The following is a 14,713-nucleotide window of genomic DNA, read 5'->3' as shown; positions in this document are numbered from 1 at the left end:
TTAATGTTTGTTCATTGTAGCAAGTTTGTTTGTTTGTTTGTTTTGGGCCAGTCCTGGAGCTTGAACTCAGGGCCTGAGCACTGTCCCTGGCTTCTTTTTTGCTCAAGGCTAGCACTCTGCCACTTGAGCCACAGCGCCACTTCTGGCCATTTTCTGTATATGTGGTGCTGAGGAATCAAACCCAGGGCCTCACGTATAGGAGGCAAGCACTCTTGCCACTAGGCCATATTCCCAGCCCCGTGGTGAAGTTGTTTTCATGAATGGTTACTGTTTGCTTTACTTTTTTCTACTCAGCAAGTGTAGAAATGACAAAAAAACGAGATTGGAATTTATGTATGAGAAGAAATGATTAAGTTGTGAAAGCTCAAGAAAATTTGCCTTCTTTTCTAGCCTCCTTTTAGAGGATTCTGAAGAGGAAGAAGGTGACTTATGTAGAATCTGTCAAATGGCAGCAGCATCATCATCTAATTTGCTGATAGAGCCATGCAAGTGCACAGGAAGTTTGCAGTATGTCCACCAAGAGTGTATGAAAAAGTGGTTACAGGCCAAAATCAATTCTGGTAAGATTCATCCTTTTGTGTATTTTTAATTTTAAAAAAATCCCTAAGAGATGCACATATATATGCATTTGGTTTAACAGATTTGTTGCAATTCACTATTTATAACTTAGTCTTATCAATAATATGGAAATAAGTTTTGTTTTTTGTTTTTTTTTTTTGGCCAGTCCTAGGGCTTGGACTAAGGGCCTGAACACTGTCCCTGGCTTCTCTTTGCTCAAGGCTAGCACTCTGCCACTTGAGCCACAGCGCCACTTCTGGCCGTTTTCTGTATATGTGGTGCTGGGGAATTGAACCCAGGGCCTCATGTATATGAGGCAAGCTCTCTTGCCACTAGGCCATATCCCCAGCCCTGGAAATAAGTTTTGAAGTATTAAACACAGTGGTGAACATTAGCCTTGCTTTGTAAATGTATTTATAGTACTTAAAAAATACTTTATTACCAGAGAAGTACTTTATACATGAATTGTAGAGTTATAATTTGTAATTGTTGGTGTTTCATGTAAAATCCTTTTTTTTAAATCAAAGAAATATTTACCAGCTGTGTGTCCTAGAAAAGATACTGAATGCCATGCTGTTGTGTCACTTAGCAAACTAAGAGATTCATTTGTTCATGGATTGCCTATGATGGATCCAAGCACAATTCAATTCTAGATAGAGGATGTAGCATGGAAATAAATAAGACAAGAGACTTCTTGTAGTGGTGGTATTAGTTGATCAGGGGATGTCTTAGGGTAGGACATTTTACAGAGCTGAGCAATAAGGAACTGGCTATTCTACAGTGAAGAGCCAAGAGCATTGTATCAGGAAGAACAGCTAATACACATGGACTTTTAGGTGAGAATGATTTTAGGTGTATTTTAGGGATTGAATTATGCATACTGTGGCTGATATCTTTAGTGATTGAGAGACGGGTGATATAGTTGAAATGAGAGATAGCAGAGGCAAGCTCATGAAGGACTTAAAGATAGCCCTAAAGAGCTTAGAGTTGTGAGTATGTATGCTTGCATGTGCCAGTCCTGGGGCTTTTTTTTTGTTTTTCTCAAGGTAAGTGCTCTACCACTTGAGCAACAGCTCTATTTCTGGCTTTTTTTATGTTTAATTGGAGATAAAAATTTCATGCAGTTTCATGCCCAAACTGGCAACCTTGATTCTCAGATTTCAGCCTCCTGAGTAGCTAGAATTACAGGCATGAACTATGGGTACCTAGCTTAGATTTTTTAAAAATAATCTAATTATGATGGGAGACACTAGAGACTAAAAGGAAATAATCATTCATACATATATGTATACATAGATATATGATTGCTTTAGAGAAAAATTTATGGGGGCAAAAATGGAAGCAGGGAGACCATTCAAGAGTTTATGATAGTAGCATTTGCTAGAATTGGTATTAGCTAGCTTCCATGTGGTAATGGTGATGGTGGTGATAGGCATGGAATGATTTGGGGTTGTTTTGGAGATAGCTTTGCTTAGTCTTTTTTTTTTTTTTTTTTTTTTTAATTTGCCAGTCCTCAGCCTTGGACTCAGGGCCTGAGCACTGTCCCTGGCTTCTTTTTGCTCAAGGCTAGCACTCTGCCACTTGAACCACAGCACCACTTCTGGCCATTTTCTATGTAGGTGGCGCTGGGGAATTGAACCCAGGGCCTCATGTATATGAGGCAAGCACTCTTTCCACTAGGCCATATTCCCAGCCCCGATTCGCTTAGTCTTGACAAAATGGTTTTGATATAGTGGAAAGAGGGAGAAAGAATAATTAAGGAAGCTCTGTTTTTGTCTTAAGCAACTAAGTAAATGGTGTTTCTTTTACTGAAATAGGGAAGTTAAAAATGGAACTTCTCTTTTGTCAGACAGGCAACCAAACCATAAACTTCTCCCAACAAACTACTAACAAAGAGACTGATATGAAGTATGAATTATATAGATGGAAGTCATACAGTATTTTTGTTTTATTTCGAGGGAAGAGAATTTCAGGCTGTTGCTCTGTTTCAGAGAAGCCAATAGAGATGATTCTGAAAAAAAAAAAAAGGTGGAGCCAGGTACTCGTGGCTCATATCTGTAATCCTATCTATTCAGGAGTTTGATATCTAAGGATTGAGGTTAGAAGCCAGCATTGGCAGGAAAGTCTATAACTCTTCATTTACAGTTTATTTATTTACAGCAGCCAAAAAGCCAGATGTGAAGCTGTAGCTCAAGTGAGCACAGCCATGATTGAAAAGGCTCAGAGACAGTGCCTACGCCTAAGTTCAAGCTCCAATGCCATTACAGAGGAAAAAATAATAGCAGAAAAGATACCTCAATTCCAGAACACTAGTATAGATGATAATAATCCAGTTTGTTCCTTTGATGAGAAGATTCATGACTTCAATTTTAATTGATTCTAGTTCTTTTTTCTTTAGGTCTTTGAGAGACAGGTTAGAAAGTTTTCACATGTGGAGAAAATAACATACTAAGGTTATATAGTAGGATTTCCAGGCAGGAGCAATGCCAATAAAGTGGATTTAGGGTTGTGGTTATAGCTTAATAAAAGAGCACTTGATATATATATATATATATATATATAATGTATATATGTATTACATATGTATATATGTATTATATACATGATATATATGTATTACATACATACATGAGATATATATAAATGTATTACATGTATACATGATATACATATCTCATATATGTATATATATTTATATACATGTTTATACATAATATGTGTGTGTCTAAAGTCCTAGGTTTGGCCTACAACACTGTAAATAATAATAATAATAATAATTAGTAGTAGTATTTTAGAGTGAAATGTGCATTTTTCAGATTCTTGAATATAGACATGGAGTTTATTGCGCTTGAATTATTTACTGAGTAAAAATAATGAAGGGGGTTAAGGATATCTCTAAGGATGTAATTATGGTGGTCATAATTATGCAAACCAAAGCCAGTGGGAGCAGTTAGGACAGTAGATATTACAGTCAGTCTCTCCCTCTCTCTGTCTCTTTTCTCTTTTGACAGTCCTGGAGCTTGAACTCAGGGTCTGGGCACTGTTCCTGAGCTTTTGCTCAAGGCTAGCACGCTATCATTTGAGCCACTGCAACAATTCTAGCTTTTTCTGTTTATGTGGTACTGAGGAATTGAGCCCAGGGCTTCATGCATGCTAGGCATGCCAGCCCAGTCAGTCTCCTTTTGAATCTCATTGACATTGAAGAGAGCTGTCAGCATAGGTTAGCTACAATGATAAAATGTAGATAAAATAAGCAAGGTGGTGTTTTTAGTGCAGATCCTAAGGGTGTAGTTTATAAGTCAAGGTAGGAAAGGTAATGTTTGGAAGCAAGACTGATGAATAACTTAAGAATAAAAAATGAATGGTCTATTTGGATGTTGAAATAACCAAGAAATAAGTTGTTGAAGATAGCTGGCTGTTCAAGTGCTAAAAGTCTTAGAAATGAGAGAGGATGTAAGGTTTGGAAACACCAATGGGGAAGCAACTGTTGTTTTCGCTTTCGGTTATGAGGAACAAAAGACGAGGAAAAAGGAATTTAGAAGAGTATATCATCACTGTGGTTCAGACATTAAGTTTGGTAAAGAGATTCAGGAGGGAAAAAAAGCTGAAAAATTTCTATTCCCAAACCTGACACTTTTTTGTCTTAGTATTTAGGAATTGACCAGTCTAGACTGTGATTTTTCTATTTATACTTCCTATATATGGCTCAGATAACAGGTTTGAAACACCATACTCAGTTGTTGGCCGAGATGAGGCTTTTGCTAAAATCTATCACTACCCACATGCCCTCCTTTCTAAGCTTTCTAAGGGATATGCTCCTAATCCCCATCTCCAATATAGCTGGGCCTATGGGTGCTGGGCCCATTCCATTATGTTTTCATGGGGCTACAGTTGAATATGCATTTTTTTGTTTAAACACTGCATAAATATATAATGAAAATACAATGCATCTCTCTACAACTTATTTGAGATAGGATTGTCAACATGCTTTCTCAGATGAGCGCTTTCTTCTGTTCTCTAGAAAAGGTCTAGATGCTTGAAATGTCTTAATGCCTTTTTTGTCTACTATTAAGTAATGCTGGTTATAAGACTTACCTACCCCTTGAAGACAGGGCTACTGCTTTTTCATTTCTTAATCTCCTAATGCCTTTCTAATTGTTTGGCATAAAATTATCACCAACAAATGTGAGTTGAGTGAGCACATTTAATTTTGAATTTAAGCTCTTTATTTTCTCATAAAACTTACTATAATCTAGGATATTTTTCATTTGGAAACTTAGCTTTAAAAAATGAACGCAAGAACTGGGGAAAGGCTGCATGATTACATAGACAAAACTGAAAACTAAATTTGAGCCAGGACAAAAGATAGTTTTTGTTGGCCTTTTTATTTATTTTCTATTCTAATCACAGAAAAAGAATGCAACAAAATTTGCTGGCTTTACCATTTTTAAATAATTCAATAGCTTTCAGAACACTTAGAATTTTGTGTAGTCATTATTAACATCCCTTCCTTCCTTCCTTCCTTCCTTCCTTCCTTCCTTCCTTCCTTCCTTCCTTCCTTCCTTCCTTCCTTCCTTCCTTCCTTCCTTCCTTCCTTCCTTTTTCTTCCTTTTTCTTCCTTTCTTTCTTTTTGCCATTCCTGGGGCTTGAACTCGGCCTGAGCACTGTCCCTGGCTTCTCTTTGCTCAAGGCTAGTACTCTGCCAACTTGAGCCACAGGGCCCCTTCTGGCCTTTTCTATATATGTGGTGCTGAGGAATCGAACCTAGGGCCCTCTTCATGTATACGAGGCAAGCGCTCTTGCCACTAGGCCATATCCCCAGCCCTAACATCCATTTCTTAAATTAAAAAAAAAAAATTTAATTAGCCGAGATTTAAAAAAACTTCCTTTTCAGGGAATAGTAACTCCCTGATTTCTGTTTTCCCAATTCCTGGTAAGTTCTGTGCTTTCTCTTTCAATTTTAGATAATGTCCTGTATATTAATGCATGACGTATTTGTTCTTAGAACAACTATTTGTGTGTATTTGATTTCAGTTCATATCTTCACATACATCCATGTTACAATATGCCTGAGAACTTATTTCCATGTGTGGCTTCTTCCCTTATAGTCATCAGGGCACTCACATTCCTTAGACTTCACTAGTTCTTGAATGTACCCTGTGTATTAACGATACTGTTCTGAATAGGCAACTAGTTGTTTGAGATGCTACTGAACATTGTATTCATGGTATTTCAAGGTATTGGAGGAGGAAGTAGGAAGGATGATATTCCATTGCCTCTCTATGTATTAAAGTGTCTAGGATATAGTTATCTAAATACTGGTGGAGGCTTAAATAACAGGAAGGAACCTGGTATGCACATTGGGTATTATATATTACTATTTTCAGAGTCATTACTGGTTTTTTGAAGTACCACATTCTCATCTTTCTTCTGCTTCTCCCTCCTTCCCCCTTTTTCTTCTCTTACCCTATACTTCCCTTTCTGGTATCTCTAAGATTTTCTACATTTTAAACCTGAAATGTTTTATGAGGACAGTATAAAACCGAGCTTTTCTTGTCATTTAATTTTTGTCAGGTTCTTCATTAGAGGCTGTAACCACCTGTGAACTCTGTAAAGAAAAGTTGCAGCTTAACCTGGAGGATTTTGATATTCATGAACTACATAGAGCTCATGCAAATGAACAAGTTAGTATATTTTGCCTAATTTGGTAAGTGTCTATCCTATGCTTAAAGGACAGCTCTTGAAGAAAAGATTAAGTCATGGTCAGAAATCCTAAATTAAATAATATTCTTAACATAATTCTCTCTCACTGCATTTAGTGTTTATAATTGTGTCATTTTTCTCCCCATTCACTTAAAGTAAATGTCCAGCTTTTAAATTTAGTAATATAAATTTTTCTTCCTAAATCAGTCTGAATAATAAAGGCTTAGGACAGTGGTCCTAAGTAGGCATGTCAACCTTACTTTCCCTAAGTTGTAAGCGATTTAAACAGTCTAGTTAAAATGAAGAGCTCAGCATTTTTCTTAGAGAAAGGAATATGTTTAAAGAGATTACCAAGGAGGGCTGGGATGTAGCTCAGTGGCAAAGCGCTTGCCTAGCAAGTACAACGTCCTGGGTTCGATCCCCAGTACCAAAAAAAGAAAAGACAAAAAAATTCAGTTTTGTTTTTTTTTTTTTTAAAAAAAAAACAAAAAACCCAACCAAGAGATTACCAAGGAGATTTCATCTCTCCAAAAGGAAATTCTGTAGCCATTAGATACTGTTTTCCATTCTTTTCTCCCAGCCCCTGACATCTACCAGTCTATTTTATGGATTTACCTGGTTGGGTTAATTCATATAAGTGAATCACACAATGTAAAATCTTTTGTGAGGCCTTTTAAAATACGTGGGAATAAGGGAAACCCTTTAAAGACCTACTTAAACCTATGAACTTTTCTTACAAAATACATATATAGATATAAATTCTTGTAAACAGTATAAGGAATTGCCTGATTCCTTGAAAGAAATTGCTTAGATTCAGGTTTAAGAATCACTGGTCTAAACAATGAAAACTAGTTGATATAGCTTAAATACTACTTTAAGTCGAATTATAATTTTGATTTACTCTATTTAGCTAGTTGTCCAAAAAGAAAATAACTTTCAGCAACAAAAGGTCTTAAGTCCATAAGGAGTCTATATTTACAGTTGAACTATTTTTTTTTAAAGGGGAAAATAAGTATATGAAAAGACAGAATAATGCAAAATAAAGAAAAGTATATTTATTTGTAGAATGAGAGTAGGTTCCAAAGGGGTGTTTTTTTCTCTTGTTCCTTTTCATGTACATCATGTCTCGGCACCAGCTCTGGTTTTTCATTAGGGGAAAATTTTTTATGCTTCATGTTCTTACAGAATTTAGAAGTCTTAGGAAATATTAGGTAGACTCACTATAAAGACAATGGCAGCTTTGTTTCAGCTTCTTAGCTTTAACTAGTTTTATATGTAAATCGTGGGCTCTTTGTGGGTTGATAACTACATAACTACCCTTTTTAGGCAATGAGTTTTTGCAAGGTGATAACCATTTGAAATTTTTTCCTGAATATGCTTTTCTTCTAAGTTAAAAATTAGCAACATAAAGCATTTAAAACAACTTAGTAAGTTCTTCAGATGTGTGAGTTACCAAAATTTACAGTGAAAAGGTACACAGTGCTGTGGTCAGGGTTTTTATTCACAGCTTCAAACAACATAATAGGGTTGGGGTTGCAACCCATTGAGAATACAGGCTTCTCTCAGGACATTTCTGTCCTTCTCTCCCTTCCCCCTCTTGAAAAAAGAATCTACTTTATTTTTACCAAATAAAATTTCTATGTGAACGCAGTAAGATAAAATGTTCCCTTATCCATACTTACATTTAATCTAAGCTAATTTAAGCTAATAGCAACAGTAAAAACAGTTGAGCTATCTGAATGAATATTATATATATTTAGAGTAAATGTAGTAATTTTTGAGTAAACAGCACTGTTAACCATTAAAAGGAGATGTGAACATTCCAAAAACAAAAAAAACAAAAGCATTCTACCCTCAACTTACTTAAAAGCTAAATTTATCTATAATATATTTATATATTACATATTTTATATATAAATATATATTACATATGATTTTATATATATAATATATAATTACAAAAAGGAAAATGAGAAAGAATAAAGCCGCATCTATTTGGACTCTTGTCATTAGTAAAATTTTAAGAAATTAAAAAAAGGCTAGTCAGTTTTTGTATAGTACACTTAAGGAGCTGGAGATGATTATATTTCCTCTAGTTTATCAATAAGTGAATATCACAAATTTAATTTTAACTTTTCCTTTTTCTTTTCTCCTCTTTGCTGCTCTATTGAAGGCTGAATATGAGTTTATCAGCTCTGGTCTCTACCTAGTTGTGTTACTGCATTTGTGTGAACAAAGCTTTTCTGATATGATGGGAAATACGAATGAACCAAGCACACGTGTCCGAGTAAGTAATATTGGAGTAGGGGTAAAAGGATGGGTGAGATATGGCAAATTTTTGTTATGTCTTCATATTCTGTTTGTGCTGGGAAGCTCTTATTGTTTAATGTTTTTTAAAAATAAAGGTACTGTAGATTTAGTGGAAATTGCTGTCTTCTCCAATAAGCATACCCTAGTTTTCTCAGAAAGCTCTTTTGAGAAGGAATTTTCTAGTTCTTGAAGATAATTGGAATATATTTCATTGAGAAAACAAGGAAGGAATTAGAAATGCCTAGAGAAAATAAATGTTCTTTTAATAAAAAAAAATAGTCCTTAGTTGGCTTCCAAATACTGAAAAAATAACATAAATGAACTTCAGTTTATTTGTTATTATTTTGTAGAACATTACCAGTGTACTCATTTTTAAGTGACCACCTCACAAACTATAATTTTAGATGTGGGCTAGGTGGATTTAACTGTGCTTCAGTGTACTAACTGGAAATTTATTTTGTTTTAAGAAACAAATCCTATGATTACTGTCATTACTGTAGCATTCGGACACTTGGTATCTTGAATTGTGTTCGTAAATCTGTCCTTCAAACTATTTTTGATATATCTGTTCACTTTGGCAATAAAACTTTAAGAGTGTGTTACAGTGTAGTGTTTTTATTTTGAAAATTTTCAAAAAAGTGCAGCTCAAAATCAGTGTTGCTCTTAAACTTAGTAAGAGGCTTTTCTCTATTTTTCATCATGTGGCTGTTGTAACAGTGAACAAAATGTCATTGAGAGAAAAGAGAAACTATCAAGAACATTCAGAATTTCAGCAAAGATCTCTTGACTTCTCAGTACTTTAGTGGATTTCTCAAAAGGCATCTCTGAGTTTTGAAAATAAGTATAACATATAGAGCCTGTAAAACCTATTGAATTCATTCCTTTGTTTTTTAAATAAAAGTCATAATTATTAACAAGTTTAAGGTAGGAAATTACTAGGATTTAAAAAAAAAGTACAGGCTTAAATTTTATACAATTACAGCTATCTAGACAGGCAAATATTGGTTCATTTGGATCCAAATAGCATGAGTATTTTGATGTTTTTCTTTTTTCTCCCCTTCATTTTATAATTACAAAAAAATGTTATATAACTTCTCCTTATTTTAAAAGTGACTAATTTCTACATGATTAGTATTGATTAAAACATTGAACAGTACCCTTATTGTTATGACTTTTAATGTGGGGGTGAAATACCCCTGTATTAAGGGCTAAAATGGTGTTTAATTTTTTTAAGTAGACATGAATCTCCTATACTGATTCTCTTTAGATCCATTTGCAACATTTAAACTACTATATTTCTTTCTGCATTGTTTCTAGTTTATTAACCTTGCAAGAACTCTTCAGGCACATATGGAAGATCTCGAAAGTAGGTGGAATTCCCCTCCCCAGACTTGTTTAATATACTTTTGCAAATTAAACCCACAGAACAAAATCTAAGTATATATACTCTTTTTGATTAAATTAGAGCTTCGGTTTATAGCTTGGTTGACATGGAAAATATGAGTTGAACAGTTGACGCTAGTTCTTTTTTAACAGCATATTTAAAAAATTGGTATTTGTTTTAAGGCACAGAAGGATGCATTTTAACTATTACTGTTTTACTTTTGTTGTAAATAAATCACTTTGATTTTAGCACTTGAATTTAAAATGACATTATTTAACTATTAAACCGTATTTCTTAGTTTTTCTTTTTTAATGTGTAAAGAAATTTTACTTACTAGCTTTGTATTGCTAAAGGTTTTCCTTGGACTTGTGTATGGTTCTGGAAAATAAAGTCCTAGTGTGTGGTGCCGGTGGCTCACGCCTGTAATGCTAGCTACTCAGAAGGCTGAGGTCTGAGGATCCAGTTTGAAAGCCAGCTTGTGCAGGGAAGTCTGTGAGATTCATCTCCAACAAATCACCAGAAAACCAGAAGTGGCACCGTGGCTCAACTTATAGAGCACTAACTAGCTTTGAGCATAAAAGGTTTCTGGCCCCAAGTTCAGTCCTTGAACTGGGACAAAAAAAAAAAAGTCCTGATTCTTTATTCATGACAAAAGCCATAATTATAAGTACTACACAGCCTGCCCTCTTAAAAGTCCTATAGTACCTCTGTGGTGCCTATAGTACCTCTGTGGTGCATTATACCATGTGGGCACAGGAATCAGTGGCTCTGGAAACAGTTCCTAAACTATAATTCCTACATGTGAAAATAAAGAGTCAGAATTCATTCAGTGCAATTTCTTTTTATCTCATAGCTTCTTCAATCTGGTGCCTTTAATTGACTAATACAAAACTTTGATGCAAGAATAGTAATTTGTTCCAGTGTATTATCCTCAGACTTCCTGTTTTCAAGACACTAGAATTCTCTTTTAGAATATAGCTTCCTAAACATAGCAAGGTTTTCCCCCCCAGCATTTAAGGAAAGAAACAAGATGCTATGAAATAACACCCACACACTCAAGTAAAAAAGGCAAGTGCTACAAATGAGTGGTAAAGTACCAGTGCCCATTGTGGGATATGTATCTGTAATCTCAAGTACCTTGGAGGAGGGGCTAAGACAACACTGTGAGATGCACTAGATTCTGTCTGAAAAACACTAAAAAAGCAGAAAGACTAGGGTCATGCCCCAAGTTATAGACCTCAGGCCTTAGCAGTTCAATCTCCAGTATGTAGGAATAAAGAAGGAAGAAAACACTATTAGTGTATTTTAAAATCAATTTCAACTCATTTTTCTTTAGTGGAATTAAAAGGAAGCTCCCTGAAAAGCTAGTCTTTATGACAGAGATAAAACTTAACCACAGGGTTTATCAGTCACATGCTAGGTGTCAAATATTAAAAGGTTTTATTTATGTGTTTCGTATTTCCTGTAATTGCTCTGGCTTGAGTTTATTTGCTGGGTGTTCTTAAATTATACACTTATTAACACAAGAAAAGAGTATATTAAACCTGTCCAATAATAGGGGACATGAATGTTGGTTCGATGTTTCTTTTAGTGAACTTTCACTTTCCTTTGTATGTAAAGTAGTTATTTATAGTCAGGGTTTGTTTTTTTTTGTTGTTGTTGTTGGTTTTTTTGTGGGGCTTTTTCCCTACTCTGCCCTTCCTAAAGACATTCAAAATACTTTATAGTAAATCTCAAGCAACTAATGACTCTGGAATAAGATGTGGTCAGAAATGTTGCAAAAGTGATGTTTCTAACAGTTTGGCAACATGTTGGTAATCTCAACAATAGCTTTTTACTGAGTCCAATTATTATAATGTAAGCTGTGTCTATATAAAGCTATTTTGACTTGACTTGCTAAATAGAGCTTTTTCTTGGCATTGTATAGACATAGCAATGATGTAAATTGCAAGAACACCCATAACCTGTATTCTATGTACATTTTTTTTCATTCTCATCGGATGCATCAAACATGCAGCGGTAATAAGCCAGATTCTACTCAGGTGTGTGAGAGCACTTGCCTTAAATTTACTTACTTTTTCTCTAGTCTTTGTGTCATTAGCTACTACAAACAAAAATTGATCTCAGAAATGCTTTAGAAGATCCTCTTGAACAACATTTATAAGCATTTTCATTTTTGTAAAACTATATTACATCACAAAAAGGTGTGGGGGCGGGGGTGTTGTGAATGGGTGTCACCCACAATCAAACCACCCTAACTCAGTCATGATAACTTATCATTTTGACCAAATGGTATACTAAATTGGGATTTTTGTTTTACAAGTCATTGCTGTTCTGGCTTCGTATTTACATCTCCCATTTTCATCCTCCTCTAAATCATTCTTGATCATCATGTTTTCTTTTAACAGCTTCAGAGGATGATTCTGAAGAAGATGGAGACCATAACAGAACATATGATATTGCCTAACTTCATTTAAGACAAATGGATGATCTGTGAACAAGTGTTTATTAAAACTGGCAATTAAGTGTGAAATAATTTTGTGGGGAATGCCTATTAAATATATTGACTTATATAAAATGAATATATATATACATACATGTATCCATGTAGATATATATTCATTCTCAAGTGTTGCTGAATTAAAATTCTGCTGGACCCTCTCAATATTGGCCAGCAAATCTGATGTTTATAATATGGTAATCAAAAGCAATTTTTCTTTAGGTGAGTGGGAAAGCATTATCTTTGATTTAAATACCTAAGCACTGTCCATCAACCTCTATTGTGTTCTGATTACTGTAGTCATATTTATGGGGGGGAAAGTTTGTATTTTAGTCTCTTGCTAGTGAGAAAGGTGGGACAAAATATACTTTTGAAATGAAATGCCAAATGGCATCTAATGAGTTTTTTTTAATGTCTTAAAGTTGTAGCCACATTTGCATAATCACTTCCAGTGTTCTTTAAAAAAAAACTTTCAAAGAATGGGGAGAAGTTTATGAAAAACATTAGGTTTCCAAATTTAGTTTCAATTCTAAATTCATTTAACTTTAAAACATAATTTTAAAAAACGTATATAAAACATAGAAATGATGGATAAATTTTATATTGATTTGCAAAATGCAGATTATATTTGATAGTCCATGATAGGTATTCCTTTTTGGGATATTTATAGCTGTAAGTTATATTAGAATTGCCAGTCAAATAATAATTTGGTTTAAAAAAGTACTGCAATCTCAAGTTAGTGGAATATTTTTAAATCCCACCTTCAAAGTTTAAAACACTGGTTTTCAATGTACTTTTTAGTGTTGTCACTTCTTTATAGATAAATATGATTAAAAAATAACCTGTTTGGATCTTGGTCATTTTTAACTGTTCCTTGGTAATTCTGGGCATTTATTTGATGATTACTTGTATTTTTCACTACCTTCGGAATACAGATGAACATTACCTTTTCAACATGAATGTGTCTGCACTGTGGTTATAAGTTGTTTGTATTTTCATAACATTGTATTTTTCCTTGTCAACACCCTGGTATAAATGGTTACAAAACATGCAATTGGTTTCAAAAATAAAGTATGATGTTATGGCAACAACTTTTTCAAAACATGCCTAGAAACCATGTTATTTCTCAAATGTGAATGAACAGTTTGCCCACACTTAGTTTGTTGCTCTTCTGTAAAATCTTGGCTTGAAATAAAGTGCATATTGATTGACTTATAGTTTGAACTGTTTCCTTTTAAAATGGTGCTCAAAGACTTCCTTTAAGGGGGCTGGGGATATAGCCTAGTGGCAAGAGTGCCTGCCTCGGATAACACGAGGCCCTAGGTTCGATTCCCCAGCACCACATATACAGAAAACGGCCAGAAGCGGCGCTGTGGCTCAAGTGGCAGAGTGCTAGCCTTGAGCGGGAAGAAGCCAGGGACAGTGCTCAGGCCCTGAGTCCAAGGCCCAGGACTGGCCAAAAAAAAAAAAAGACTTCCTTTAAAACAAAGTTTTATCTAAATTTCAAATCAGTTTTTGCCTATTATCTTTGCATTTCTTTTAAGTTAAACCACAGATACCAGTTTATATATATATTGATACCTTTAAGAAAATTCATTATGAAAATTATCTTTCTGACACACAAAAAATTTATATAAAATGTTATCAAGATGGAATAAAACACTACAATTTATAGCTTGACATTACATATCAAATGACAATGATGGCTTTGTACCTCCTTAGTATTACTGTATTAGTTTCCCATGTTACATAAATGTGACTGTGGGGGAATATGTGAAAATGAGGGGAAAATGTAGTTCATTGCCAGTTTTAAATTGTAATTACTGTGGGCTGGGGATATGGCCTAGTGGCAAGAGTGCTTGCCTCGTATACATGAAGCCCTGGGTTCAATTCCCCAGCACCACATATATAGAAAATGGCCAGAAGTGGCGCTGTGGCTCAAGTGGCAGAGTGCTAGCCTTGAGCAAAAGGAAGCCAGGGACAGTGCTCAGGCCCTGAGTCCAAGGCCCCGGACTGACCCCCCCCCCCCAAAAAAAAATCGTAATTACTGCATATTAGGAAGCACAAGTGTGGTTTCATTATGTTTTTATATTTAGAATTTCCCATACATGGGAAATGATACATTCACTCTCAAGCTCCCATACAAGGCTTTGCTTAAGTATTTCTGCATTTGAAGGCAGTAAAACCCCTGTGTTGTTTCTAAGATGGTTCCTTTTCTAAAGAACTGAACGAAAAGATTGATTTTTATCGTGAGTGCA

General features: G+C 34.8%; 1 protein-coding gene across 6 annotated transcripts in view; it reads left to right on the top strand.

Annotated features, from left to right (window-relative positions):
- Marchf7 (membrane associated ring-CH-type finger 7) overlaps nucleotides 1-13,666 on the top strand; it is a 40,222-nt gene extending 26,556 nt beyond the window's left edge. For 2 of the 6 annotated variants that reach the window (XM_048345382.1, XM_048345379.1), the window contains 6 exons: nucleotides 391-560; nucleotides 6,133-6,242; nucleotides 8,435-8,548; nucleotides 9,889-10,008; nucleotides 11,973-11,997; nucleotides 12,364-13,666. In XM_048345382.1, coding sequence (XP_048201339.1) covers nucleotides 391-560; nucleotides 6,133-6,242; nucleotides 8,435-8,548; nucleotides 9,889-10,008 — 514 coding nt within the window. In that variant the 3' untranslated portion in view covers nucleotides 11,973-11,997; nucleotides 12,364-13,666. The remainder of the gene's footprint in view (nucleotides 1-390; nucleotides 561-6,132; nucleotides 6,243-8,434; nucleotides 8,549-9,888; nucleotides 10,009-11,972; nucleotides 11,998-12,363) is intronic. The other 4 variants (XM_048345384.1, XM_048345380.1, XM_048345385.1 and 1 more) reach the window with 2 other exon arrangements.
- Nucleotides 13,667-14,713: the final 1,047 nt, after the last annotated feature.

This window comes from Perognathus longimembris, chromosome 4 (assembly GCF_023159225.1).
Source record: "Perognathus longimembris pacificus isolate PPM17 chromosome 4, ASM2315922v1, whole genome shotgun sequence".
Taxonomy (NCBI): domain Eukaryota; kingdom Metazoa; phylum Chordata; class Mammalia; order Rodentia; family Heteromyidae; genus Perognathus; species Perognathus longimembris.
Note: the sequence above shows the minus strand (reverse complement) of the source record. Positions and strands in the feature narration are given on the sequence as shown.